This window comes from Cervus canadensis, chromosome 7, assembly GCF_019320065.1.
Source record: "Cervus canadensis isolate Bull #8, Minnesota chromosome 7, ASM1932006v1, whole genome shotgun sequence".
Taxonomy (NCBI): Eukaryota; Metazoa; Chordata; class Mammalia; order Artiodactyla; family Cervidae; genus Cervus; species Cervus canadensis.
The window spans coordinates 11,888,976-11,903,350 of NC_057392.1; the positions used below are offsets into that span (position 1 = coordinate 11,888,976).

The following is a 14,375-nucleotide window of genomic DNA, read 5'->3' on the forward strand; positions in this document are numbered from 1 at the left end:
ATATATAAAATATAAACTACTGAGAAACTACTGTATAACACAGGCAACTTTGCTCAGTGCTCTGTGGTGATCAACACAGGAAGTAAACCCCCAAATGATGGGATATATGCATATGTATAGCTGATTCACTTTACTGTACAATGGAAATTGACACAACATTGTAAAGCAACTATACTCCAACAAAAATTAATTTAAAAAAAAGTTCACAGAGGCTTCCTATCTTCACCTAGAATCCCCCTAACCATTTGTCACCCATGAGGGCTGGAGATTGCACCACTGGCTGCTGGTGAACAGAAAGTCTGGGCAGCCTGGACGCAAGACGGCTGTGCTCCCAGCTTTGCCCTCAGTCCCCCGCTGGTTCAAGGACAGTGATGCAGGTCTTCCACTCCTTCGGAGTGTGTCCAAGCAAAGGCTGTCTCAGACTGGTTTGTGGTACCTGCTTCCCCTGTGCAGGGTGGGCTGAGGACCTGGCATGGGGCAGGGGGAGGGCCTCTAAGGCTGAGGCTCTGACCCCTCCATTGATTTTCTCTGTCGATTCCCTATTTGAAAGTCTCCCAAGCAGGTTCCTAGAGAAAAAAAGACTCTCCATCTCAGACGTGCCCCTCAGGCACCCTGGACAACTTCCCTTCCTTAAGCACTTATTGACTTAAAGAAGATGGAGGCTAAACAAGTGCAATGTATAAAACCTCTGCATGCTGAACTTCAGTGACTGGACAGTAACCATGTCAATGAAAATGATGGAGATGTTAAGTCATGTAAGTTTGGTGCTGTGGCATAGAAGAATCTCAAAGCTGAGGGTGATCATCAGTTGGTCTCCAACTCCTCAAAACCAACCTCAGGATCTTCAGGACTGATTTAATCAGTTATGCTTCTCACCCCCACCCCCACCCAAAAGAGAGCTGATGAATGGGGCAGGGGTGAGGCATTCAGATCTGGGAAATGGGTTTTAGGTGGAGCAAAGTAGCAGGGTCAGATAGGGGTGCTGAGACCTGGAGGCATATGCTGGTGTGGGGCTCTGTGGTGGGGACACTCACAGGTGTGGTGCCCTCTCTGCCTTCTCAGACACAGGTGATGCTGGACTAAGGCAGGGGGGCTCCAGTTCCTGCAAAGACACAGTGCCCAAGGGTGGCCCCAGGACCTGCATACTCCCCGGGGCTTGGGGAGAGAGGAAGAGCTGAAAACACATTTTCCTTCCTAGTTTAATTGGACAGGGACTCAGTATCAGATTTACTCTGATTTTTGAAAAATAACTGACATGTCTTGCAACGTAGGTTTGTGGGGAAATTTATGCTTCCTCAAACAGTTTCAATGCAGACATTCTAAAAGTGCGGTCCAGAACTAGTGGTATCAGCATTATCTGGTTCTTGTATGAAATGCATATTCCTGGGCCCTATCTCAGGCCCACTGATCAGAAATTCTGAGTGTGAGACCCAGAAATCTATGCTTTCCTAGCCTTCTAGGGCATTCTGGGGCACAAGGAAGTGTGAGAACCATGGGTTTTATTTTTTAAGATTTTTTTTTTTTTACGTGGACCGTTTTTCAAGTTTTTGTTGAATTTGTTACAATATTGCTTCTGTTTTGTTTTGATTCTTTTGGCCATGAGGCTGTACCCCCTGCCTTGGAAGGTGAAATCTTTCAAAATTCTTCCATGCCGATCCTGCCACGAGGAACCTCAGTTTTCCTTTTGAATATCAGCTTTTCCTGGGTTTCTAGAAGCTCTCTGCTCTACTGTTTTCTGTTTTGGAATGACTCGGAAGAGGGAAAGTCACAATCTTTTTCACTAGTCAGCCTTGACAACGTGTACCTGGGTGTCTTTCTGTGGGGTATGGATTCTGAGAGCCTGGAAAGCACTGGTGGCAGTTCCCACAATTATTGCAGACGCTGTGACCAGGGCAGGACTTGCATTAGGGGTTGTTTCCAGTTTATCATAGGGAGTTGTATGAATCTTATAATTCTTACAAATCCTGTTTTAGGGATGAGGAGACCAAAGGCTATAGGGCATAGGGTTAGTTGCTCAGTCATGTCCGACTCTTTATGACCCATGGACTGTAGCTTGCCAAGCTCCTCTGTCCATGGAATTCTCCAGGCAAAAATAGTGGACTTGGTTGCCATTCCCTTCTCCAGGGGATCTTCCCAACCCAGGGATTGAACCTGAGTCTCCTGTATTGCTGGCAGATTCTTTACTGTCTCAGCCACCAGGGAAAGCCAAACCCTGCATATTCCTACCATGTTCAAAGAACCATTTTGCCACCCCAGAGTGGGAGAGAGTTCTAGAAAGATCTTTTTGCCACCTTCCCAGCCCACATTCCTGAAGACATGGGCAGCATATCATGGAATAAAGGCCAATTTTTTTATGAAAGGAGAGGCCCTAGAGACTTCAGCGGGAATCAATCATGGCTAGAATGGATGCTGTCTCCCAGAAACACAGTGAGGATGCAGGCTGTGGCTAAGGTGATAAGTCACGGGAATAATGGGAGAGGACAAGACAAGGGTCCTGCCTCCATGGTGATGGGTGACTGAAATTCATCACAGGGGAACAAGGGCCTCTGCAGAGCACACGTGGAGCAGATTCAGGAAGAGCCCTGAGGCCAGGTGCTCCAGAGATGGCTTCGGGGGACAGACTGACCCTTGTCCCGCAGGGAGGGTGGATCCTCCATGTCCAGTGCCCCCGGGGTGAGGGGCACTGTGTCTGACACAGACGGAGCAGATTCTAGAGGAAGGGGCCCAGCTGAGCCATCCCAGAGTCCGACTTCATGGAAAGCAGGGGTGGCAGTAGGGAGTGCAGCACGTGAGGGAGAGCTGGGCAGCCCAGATGTGGGCTGGCTGATCACCTGAGAAGATGGATTCTGCTTTCTGCCAGGAAGGGCAGATACCCAAGAAGCAGCTCTGTTTGAGGTTCACAGATGGGGACAGAGCAGGCAAGGAACGTCAGCTGACATTTGAACAGAGAAAGCCAGAAGGAGGGAGGCACAGGCAGGCTTGGACAGAAGGGAGCCTCAGAAAAGCAGAAACACCAGAAACACACTGGGAGCCAAGGCTGAGACAAGAGGGCTGAGAGGCAGGCAGAGCAAAGGGGAAGGGGCTTGGGAAGATCAGAGGCATCTTGAAGACAGAGTGCACTTCACATAAAACAGGGAGGCCTGCAGGGAGCAGCACTGAGGGAAGGCCTGGGCGGGGCCAGAGACTTCCTAGAGAGATAGCCTGGGGCTCTGAAGGATGCGAAAGTTGACACTGCTTTAGCAGAAGGAACCTGGCTGAATACTAAGGAGCTCACATACTCCGAATACTCTGAATACTAAGATTCTGCTCACAAAGGGATGAGATGGTACCTCTTCCTACTGATCAGAAAAGAAAGCCAGGCATGCTGGAGCAGAGCTTTTGACTTACCCAGCAGAAAGCTGCCACACAGACAGTGTCCGTGGAGCCCTGTGAGGGCTCTGTCTACCAGTGTGGGCTGAGAAAGGGTGAAGGTCAGGTTTGTGAATTGTGTTTGTGAGCCCCAAATACAAAGAGTTAACCAAAGATGTGGCACTTTCCCTGATAATGAGTGCCTTTTTGTGCTACTAGTATGTGACCTGTGAAGTCAAACACAGAGTCTGGGTCTGTAACTCAATCATGGTGTCATGGACTAAATGTACATGTCCTCCCCAGATTCATATGAATTCATGTTTATATTTATCACATAGCCTCCAATGTGATGGTATTTGCAGGTGGGGCCTTTGGGAGGTAATTGGGTCTAGAGGAGGTCATAAGGGTGGAGACCCCAAGATGGGATTAGTGTCCTTATAGGAAGAGGCAGCAGGAAGAGGAAGAGAAGCCAGAGCTGCTTGCTTTCTCTGTCTCTTTCTCTGCCTCTGACTCTCTCTGCCATGTGAGCATAGAGCAAGAAGGCTGCCAACTGCAAGCCAGTAAGAGGGCTCTTGTCAAGACTAAATTTGCCAGCATCTTGATCTTGGACTTCCCAGTCTCTAGTTTCTCCAAAACTGTGAGAAATAAGTGTTTAATGTGTAAGCAACCTAGTCTATGATATTTTGTTATAGCTGCTTGAGCAAACTGAGACAAATGGAAATGTTATTTTGAATACCCATAACAGCATTCAGACATATACCTGCCAAAAGGAAAGTCGTGCAAACTGTACAGGTGTTAGAGCCCAGCTAAGCTCATTGATCTGTCTCTCTGGAATGTTAGGAGCAATTCAGAACTCCTCCCTGTTTTAGTGGGCTTATTTCAATCATAAGAGCACAAAGGAGCAATTCTATCTGTTCATTATACCAGGAGCCTGATGGGAAGGAAATGCTCCTGAGGCTAGAAATAGCAATTTAAAACAGAGAAGGAAGACCTGGGGGGAAGCATGGTAGAGAATTAAGACAGAATAAGAGATGAAGGCTGAGGGTCTGGTAGGAAAAACTAGAAAACTTTAATAGCTATGACTGAGGTCTTCACTTATAAAGTAAAACAAGATGTGTTAGAAGCTGACGATGTTTAAAGATCTTGAAAGAATTGCATAAATAGGGAACTTAAGATGGAGCAGAGCTGGCTTAAGGGCTATTTCATGGATCTGCTGATTAAGGGTTATTAATAAGCCGAAGGTTCCACTTCTAGTGTGGAGGAGTATGCCTCTGACAAACAGATACTCTGCAAATTAAAACAAAATACAAGAGAAGAGAAAAGGAAAGAAGGAAAAAAAAGAAAGGAAAAACTACCTGAAGGTTCCAGAAACTGAGCAGCACAAGGTAAGTCTTACTTTTTGCAGTTTTGCCGTGGGGCAGCTGTCCACCCAGTGGCTAAAGCACTAATGGAAAAAACCTACCATCTTTCTGGCTGATGAAACCAAGGGAAGGAGTCCTGGATAATCAGGGATGCTGGAGAGCTGGGGAAGAATCCCTCAACACAAGACAGCCAGGGAAATGGAATTCCAAATTCTGGGTGTAAACTTTCCTCAATTCTATGGCTGACTCCTAAACCATGCAAGCATAAGATAGACTGAAAGCCACAGGAACTGAGCTGTTGCCCACTACAGACATAATAGAGTCTGCAGGTTGAGTATAACATGTTAATTTCCTGCTATATCAAAAACATCAATACTCTTTGGGTCAATGTTACAGAATTCAGAGTCTCTACATCACATAATAACATTCACAACACATGTAATCCAAAACTACTAGACATACAAACAGCCAAAGAAATGTGATCCATCTTCATGGGGAAAAAAGATGCCAACCCCAGGATGACCTAGATTTATGATAGTGGTTACTATGGCTGTGCTCAATGGGGTAAAGAAAAATATAGTTATGATGAATAAAAAAGACAAGACATCTCGGTGAACAATTAGAAAGTATAAAAGAAAGATTCATAAGAAAGTATAGAGCTAAAAAAATACCATAGCAGAAAAAAATCTCTTGAGGGACATTTTCAGAAGAATAGAGATGGTAAATGAAAGAATCAATGAATTTAAATATGAGGAACGGAGAAGAAAACAAAGTGGAAAATAATGAACAGAGCCTTAGGAACCTGGGGGACAATCTACACATTGGTAATTACAGTCCTAGAAGGAGGGAAAAGGGGACAGGAAATAATATATGAAGAATTGTGGTTGAAAAATTTCCAAATAATAGTGAAAGACATAAATTTACAATTTAAGAAGCTTAGAGAATCTCAAAAAGATAAATTTGGGGGGTGGGGGGGCAGACATTACCAGGCACATCATAGTCAAGTTAAAAACAGAAAATAATGGGAAAATCTTAAAAGCAACCAGAGAAATATATATCCATCCTAGAGTAACCCTGAAAATTGTGAAGAAGTAGAGCTGAAAAAAGACATAGACAAATGAAAGTTAATAGCCTGCCCACCTCTGCCTAAAGATGGGGTAGTGGCAGTGATGCAACATGGCCTGACCTCCACATCACCCAAAGGCCAGCAGAGCCAGTTGGCAAACATGACACTTCTTTTCTGGATCTTTGGGAAGGAAAGGGGAAAGAAAGAAGGAGAAATAGGCTTCCTGGGACATCACAAATGACCCAATATGAGTAGGGAGTCTGGCACACTGTGGGGCCAGGGAGAGAGCCCAGGTGTCCCAAGCACTGGGCTCACAGTCTAGAGACTGGACTGAAGGACCAAAGCTATACCAACAGGCTCTGTGACTGAGTAGCTCATTTGATCACTCTGGGCCTCAGATCCCTACTCTGCAAAGTGAGGGGGAAGGATGTACAGGAAATTCTCAGTAATTGCCTCTCTAGAGGAAAGGGACAGTTGAGCATTCATGCTCCTACTTTATTTTTGTGTGTTTGTGTTGTTCACTGTTGAGCTTCTTCATGCTCAGAATGAATCCCTTTGCCCTCTCTGTCCTCTCCTGCCTGAGTCAAATACATTTACACCCCCTATTTTGATTCTTGTCTTTATGCTGATGACTCCTCAATGCACATCTCATTTGGACTTCTCCCTCATGCTCCAAACCCATAACCAGCAGCCTATTCAGCAGCTCTACTTAGCCTACAAGCACATAAAAGTCAAAATTTTCTAAACAAGAGTCTTTCAAAATTTTGTATCAGAATCATCCGGGAATCTGTGCCTCTATGCTCCTTATTAACTCCAGGTAAACCTGATACCCACCAAAATTTGAGAAATACTTATTTAAACTAAACCCACAATTCACTCAAAACCTGCTATTTCTCTAACCAGTTCCTTTCCAGCATCCCCATTCAATCAGAGAACGGCACCACCATCCACCCAGAGGCACAGTCCAAGATGCAGGTGTCATCCTTGGACCTCTGTCACCCTCACACCCAAGTATCACCCACTGTCAAGTCTTTTCCATGTTTCTCTCCCGATTCCTCTGGGTTTCATTCACCCCCACTGCCCTTAGCCTCCTAATACACATTGCTTCCACTTTTGCCATCTGTCCTCCACATTTGAGTCATGGTAAATGTTTTTTAAATATATTTTATTCTTAAACAAGTTTCAATATCTAGAAAAGCTTCAAGATTACTACCAAAAATGCCTATACACTCTTCATCAAGATATTCCATTCAAATTCTTAAAAATTGTCACAGAAATGCCCTAGAGGGATCATCTGTACTACCCAGTTATCATGCCTCTTTAATGGCCTTCAATCTGGAACAGTTGTTGGTCTACTTAACTCTCATGACTTTGAAATTGCAAGATCATAGGTTAGGCATTTAATAAAGCATATCTCAATTTTAATTTTTCTGATGTTTCCTCATGATAAGACCCAAGTTATACATTTTGAACAGAGTATCTGAAATGTTATGTTCTTTCACTGCATCTTCTTAACGGCACAGTGTCTGTTATTGGTGGTGTGAACTCTAAACATTTGATTCAGATGCTGTTACCAGATTTCTCTGTAAAGTTACTTTCTCCTCTTTTGTAATACATATTTTGGGGGAAATACTTTGAGGCTATGTAAGATCCCCATTTCTCTCTCCAGTTTCACCCCAAGTACAAGCATCCACTGATGTTTCTTAACTATTAATCTGATGGTCACCAAATAGTGATTTTTCTACTAACATCATTCTTTCCACTCTTTCTTCTCTTTATTCATTTATATTCATATCAGTGTTAACTCCACAGTTCCTATCTTATTCAGTAGATTATAATCTGCTACCATCAGTATATATTAAGTTCTAAATTATCCTATATTTGGACACCGGGAAGTCCTTCAAGCTGAGTATTGTGTTGTTTTGACATATTACCATTATTCTTTGAGTACTTTCTTACTTTCTGGCACAAAACAATGTACATACTTCCTCTGTGTAGGCTCTGGAAGGGGCCATTTAGCTAGTGAGTCCTGGTTGCTTTTAGTATATAAGAGAATATAGAATCCAAGATCTGAGTGCCAGGTGTATTTTTTGCTACATGGGTGCCATTGCTTTGAGGCACTCTCAGCTCATATTTATTTATCTCTTTTTATATTGAAAACCACAAGTTTCACACTGATACCTCCAATTCCAGTTCAATTTTTTTAAACATGGAGAGGCTATTTATTCAACAGCAACTTTGAAGACAAAGCCTCAGAAGTCTGAGGGGATACATTTTCCCTATTTCTGCTTCAGTTCACATAATTCATTCTAGCTTTCATGCTTTCCATACTTATACCTCCTTTTCCAAAAGCTTCCATTATCTCCAATATAATTTTCAGATATATATAGCTTATATATAGCTAATATCCCAATCATATCGGGTTTCCAGCTCCCTCACCTATGAGTCTCAATTCCTGCTAGGGTTTACTTCTCTAGGTCAGGACATCTACCTAAACTGGACCTGCCAAATGGCCTTTTGGAGAAAGAAAGAAGGAAGGAAGCCAAGAGAGGTTTTTTGTTTGTTTATAAAGAAGGGAGGGAAGATATTGGAAAGAAAAAGCAAGAGGAAAAACCAGGCTATGTTTCTAAAATGGAAATTAATCACCTTTGGGTCATGTGTGTGCATCTGTGTACACGCCTCTCTCCCCCCACCCCTACCCCCATACACAGAATGCCCTCTCCCCCCACCCCTACCCCCATACACAGAAAGACTGCTCATTGCCCTAAGGCAGTGAATTCCATCACAAATGTCCAGGAGGCCCCATCTCGTGTAACTACTGCTGACCTCATTGGTCAGTTTCCCTTCTTTACCCAAATGTCAAGTACAAATGTCCTCTCTTAGCTCTTCTAAAATTCTACCTTCCCTATGACACAAGCCCTTTGTATGTACTGCTTATGTTTCTCAGTTCTCTGACCTACCTCATGCATTTGGTTGATTTATTCTTCAAATCTCTGCTGGAGCCCATCTCCTCTGAAAGCTCTCCTTAATTCCCCTAGATCTAATAAGGCTGTTTTTCTTATGTATTATTTTCTTCATGCTGTCACAGAACACAGTGACTCTCATCTCAACTGTCAATTATGCACTTATTTGTGTATGCATCTGACTAAGCTTCCCTTTCCTCATTCAGTTGTGAGTAATGTGAGAACAGTAATGCTGTCTCTTTTCAATCCTAATTGTGCCTCCAGATTGTAGCCCAGGATTGGCACATAGTAGATGATCAATAAATATTTTTCATGTGAATAAACTGCATTTTTAGAAACATAGTTTAGTAATCAAACATGATAATTTTCTCTATTTTGAATAAAACGAAAAACATGGAAGAATAATATGGTAAAATGGATCCTGAAAGCTGTTAGTTTTAGGAGTTTATAAGCTTCATCATTTAGAAGAAACATATACAAAGTCACAACAGATGATCTAAATAATGTGTATAGGACAATAACATAGGAAGCTTTACATCCAAGAAACTTTCAATGTAAGGCATATACAGATTCTATGTTTGGCTCACATTATATGACTCAAGGTCATCAAAATGTCAGTCTTTCCAAATGTAGAATAGTGTTCCATTCAAAATTCATATGTGAGTATATATGTATTACTAGGGAGTTTTAGGTAGATCACTAGACAAAGTGATCTTAAGTTGAAAGAAAAGACATTTGAAAAGAGCCAAGATTTTTGAAAGAAGAATGAAGATACTTCAATTTATCCAAATAGTAAAACTCTTGCTAAAATTAATATAATCAGAATAATAATATCAAAGTAAAACTTAAAAAAGTTACTACAATTAGAATAATATGGTTGGGCTTATATAAGAGTAAATAAATTGACCAACGGAGGAGATTTTAGAATCAAAACATAGTTTATGTAAGGAACTTAACATATGATAAGAATGACATATGATCCAATAAAATATAGAAAATATCTTCAAAAAATGGTGTTGATATAATTTTCTATATTTACCTGCATAAAAACTCAATAAAAATATATGTCCTAACATATTCAAGATCATATTTGAGAATAGCCCTGGTGTCTGCCAACAAGAGAATGGATAAATAAACATAGACTGTTACAGTAATTAAGAAAAAACTACTGCTTCACTCAGCAACAGGAAAGGATCTCCTACTCAGAATGCTAAAAGAAAGCAGTCAGGCATGAAGAGCATCCTGATTCCATTTATGAGGAGTTCTAGAAGAGACAAAAGAAACCTATAGTTGAAAAAAGTCAAAAGATCAGGCACCTCTGCATCTGGGACAGGGGAAGGACATGAGGGAATTTTCTGGTATGATGACAAAGTTCTCTATTTTGATAGAATTTTGGGTCACATAGTTGCATGCATTTGTTAAAACTCTGTAAATGTACACTTAAGATCTGTGTACTTCTTTATATGCAAATTTTGCCTTAATCAAGGAAAGAAGTATAAAGAAATATATATATTCTCATTAAAAGACATATGCTAAAGTGTTTATGGGTGATGTGTACTAATGTCTACAACTTATCTGGAAATGTATCAACAAAATAGGGTGGAGTGGCGAATAGACAGAGGAATGGATTAAATAAATAGCTACATGATAAATCAAACCTATCAAGATAATAAAACAGTATAGGAAATTTTAAAAGGCATTTTATAACCTTGGGATGGACAGAACTTTTAGAATAAGCCAAAAAATCCAACAAATCTTTTTCTCTACAGAAAAAGATAGATATTTTTGACCAAATGAATATGAACCACTTTTGCAAGTGAAAAGGGTATCATAAATAATATAAAAAAAAGTGTATTCTTTTAAATACAAAAAAGAATTGTACTGGGACTTCCTTGGTGATTCAGTGGTTAAGAATTTGCCTTCTGATGCAGGGGACATGGTTTGATCCTTGGTCTGGTAACTAAGATCCCACATACTGCAGGGCAACTAAGCCTGAGTGCGACAATGAAGACGCAGAACAGACAAAAAGAAAAAAATAATAGAATAAAACAATCTTTATAAAAAAGAATTGTACTTTTTTGTACAGGAAAACGTGAAGGAACTAATTGTATCATATATGGCAGAAAAAGGGTCAATATCTCTACTATAAAAAGAATTCCTATACATTTCTAAGAAACCAGAAAGTAACCCAATAGAAAAATAGGTAAATACATGAATAGATAATTAGTGAAAGAAGAAACATGAATCCCAATAACTATGCAAAAAGATCTCTAGCAGTCAGTTGAAAATTCAATTAAAACAAAACAAGTTACCATTTTTCATCTTTGGATTAGCAAATTTTAAAAGATTGATTACTTTCAATGCTGGTGAGGATGTCAGAAGATGGGTATCATACATCTCTAGTGGAGTGTGAAGGTTTACAAACTTTCAAAGTAGCAACCTGGAGTAAGAATCTCCAAGAGACACACAAGACACAGAGAAACAGGCACAGTATGAGCCCATTTTTATAAAATAAAAAATTTCTTTTTGAGCAAAGATAAAAGTGTGAAAGCAGACACATCTAACTGTTGAAACTGATGCTTCAGAACAGGAGTTGGTAAACCATTGCCTAAGTACCAAATCTGGCAGGTCACCTGCTTTTTTATAGCCCAGGGGCTAGGAATGGCATTCATACTTTTTTTAAAGGGTTACATTTTAAATGGTTATATAATCATGTACATAATATCCTCATTTGGCCTCTTAGCCAGCAAAGTCTAAAATATTTTCTTTACGGCCCTTTAGGAAAAGTTCACCAAACCCTGTTTTAAGGGAATTGTAGGTTCTTATTTATCCTTTTTTCTTCTCTGTATTATTCTGACTTTTATAATAATCAGGTATTGTTTTTTCAAGTTTAAGGGATATAGCTGGTGGGTAGATTAGGAAGATCAGTCACTTTTGATGCTGTTATGAATGGCTGTATGAAGACAAAAGGAAACCAGGGAGACTCATTAGCAAGCTACGGTAACAGTCCAGGTGAGAGAGAATGGTGCTTTGGAATAGGGTGGGGTCACAGTACAGATGTGAGAGTTGGATCATAAAGAAGGCTGAGCACCAAAGGATTGATGCTTTCAAACTGTGGTGTTGGAGAAGGCTCTTGAGAGTCCCGTGGACTGCAAGGAGATCAAACCAGTCCATCCTAAACAAAATCAACCCTGAATGCTCATTGGAAGAACTGATGCTGAAGCTGAAGCTCCGATACTTTGGTCACCTGATGCAAAGAGCTGACTCATTGGAAAAGATCCTGATGCTGGGAAAGATTGAATGAAGGAGGAAAAGAGGACAACAGAGGATGAGATGGTTGTATGGCATCACTGACTCAATGGACATGAATTTAAGCAAACTCCAAGAAATGATGAAGGACAGGGAAGCCTGGCGTGCTGCAGTCCATGTGGTAGCAAAGTCAGACACGTGACTGAACAACAGCAGAGATGAGAAGAAAGGAACAGACTTTATAGAAACCTATAGGAATAGGGTAGGGCTTCTCTGGTGGCTCGATGGTAAAGAATGCCTGCCAATACAAGTGATACAGGTTTGATCCTTGGGTTGGGAAGATCCCCTGACGAAGGAAACAGCAACCCACTCCGATATTCTCGCCTGGGAAATCTCATGGACAGAGGAGCCTGGTGGGCTACAGTCCACGGGGTCACAAAAGAGTCGGACACAACTTAATGACTAAACAACAACAACACAGTATTAGTGGAAGGACTGAACTTGGATGGAGAGGCACAGACAGAATTCAAAACTGATTCCTAGGTTTCACCATTAGGAATGGTGCAACCACTGAGTTGAAGAGATGGGGGAGAAGAGATTGGAGAGTAAATCAAGAGCTCCATTGAGGATCTGTTAAGTTCTAAAGGGAATTGTGTGAACTAGGCAGTTGGACACAGATGATTATAGCTTTTCAGGCTGTAGAGGAGGAGGCTGAGATAGAAATACAAATTTGAGAGTACGCATCATGTTGTAGTTGTTCAATTATCAAGTTGTGAAACTTCTAGTTTTCTGGAAGTAATGGAGACAGAGAAGAGGACTAAGGCAGGACATAAATGGGCTCCAGGCTAGGCATTTACAACTGGCCTCCTGTTTACAATTCATGGGCAGGAATAAAAGTGGGCTTCAGGCTGGACACTTACAACTAGCCTCCTGTTTGCACTGCCTGAGACAGAAGATAGGTGGGCCCCAGGTAGGCTTTTTCAATCAGTCTCCTATTTGCTCTCCAAAATGGAAGTAACAACAGAAACAGGGAAATAGCCAGGCTTTGTTTCTTGTGGACACCTTAAAATAACCATCATGGCAGGAACAGAGAAGGGCTAAATTTTGAGTAAAAGATCAAGAGATCACATATTTCTCTCCTTGGGGCAAGGGAGACACTACACATGAGCAGAGAGATTCTTTGGGGGTCAAAAGTCAGGGGATGCCAGCTCATAATAAGTTTTGCTTCTATCCTCCCAGCCACTTGTGTGTTGAAATCTATCTCGGCTGAGGAGTGCATGAGCACCTGGGGAAGGGTCACAGAGTTCGGCCATGTGTCTTACTGCATGTATTCTGCTTTTGCAAAAAATGTTTTACTTTTCTCTTTACCTTCTATCTCTTCATCAGAATTCTTTCTTGTCAGGGTAGGTAAGGACTGGAGATTTAGGCTCTAGTCACACTTCTGTGGTCTAGTGGTTAGGACGCCTGGTCAGGGAACTAAAGTCTCATTTCCAACTGCCACTTACTGCTGCTGCTTACTGCAGGCTACCACTAGCTGCTGCATGTGCCCCAAATCAGGACCAGGAATCCACCTGATGACACAGTGCTCAACCCAACTGGAGCCTGCTCCCTGTAGATGATGTCTTTCATGCCACTGACCAAATGTTTGGACTCCCCCAAATCATCCTTTTCAAAACATCCTCTTTCATTGGCCAGGAGCAGCATGGCTTCAGAGGAGACACCAACACTTCCTCACAGCCCATGCCCTAACATTTGCCTGAACAACCAGTGGCTATCATTTCTCCTGGATGAATGGTCCCCCCAGCATTTGGCTTCCCCAGAGGAGAAATGAGCTCTGGTCCCAGTCCCTCCCAGTATGCCCCACCATGGGTCGCCGCTACGTGCAGCCACTTTTTACTCCTGTCATGCTTTGACCTGAAAAGACCCAGAAGGACTCACCAAGGAGCTGGTGTAGGTGGGATCTGAGGTGTCATCCTGGAGGTAGCGGGAGAGGCCAAAGTCAGATACCTTGCACACCAAGTTACTGTTGACCAGAATGTTCCTTGCAGCCAGGTCCCGGTGCACGTAGTTCATCTCCGACAGGTACTTCATGCCCGCGGCGATGCCCCTTAGCATCCCCACCAGCTGGATCACCGTGAACTGTCCGTCATTTTGCTGTAATAAGACACCAAAGGCATCCAGATCAAGACTGGCTTCAGTGGTGACAAGGAAGCCAAGCTGCCGGGGTCCCACTGCTAGTCACTTCTGTCAGTGCTGGACTAAGCTGCTTCCACCTCCTCCCAGCCCCACTCCCATTCTCTTACCTCTCCTCCAATACTCTGACTTCTTCCAGCCAAGCCTTGTGGATTTCATCTTCAAGTTACATCTCAAAGCCATTCAGTCCTCTCA

At 42.1% G+C, this 14,375-nt stretch overlaps 1 protein-coding gene across 2 annotated transcripts in view; it reads right to left on the reverse strand.

The window, feature by feature from the left end:
• Nucleotides 1-14,375, reverse strand: part of EPHB1 (EPH receptor B1) — a 452,225-nt gene that overhangs the window by 37,301 nt on the left and 400,549 nt on the right. For both annotated transcript variants that reach the window (XM_043474344.1, XM_043474345.1), the window contains one exon: nt 13,926-14,141. In XM_043474344.1, the coding sequence (XP_043330279.1) occupies nt 13,926-14,141 (216 nt within the window). The remainder of the gene's footprint in view (nt 1-13,925; nt 14,142-14,375) is intronic.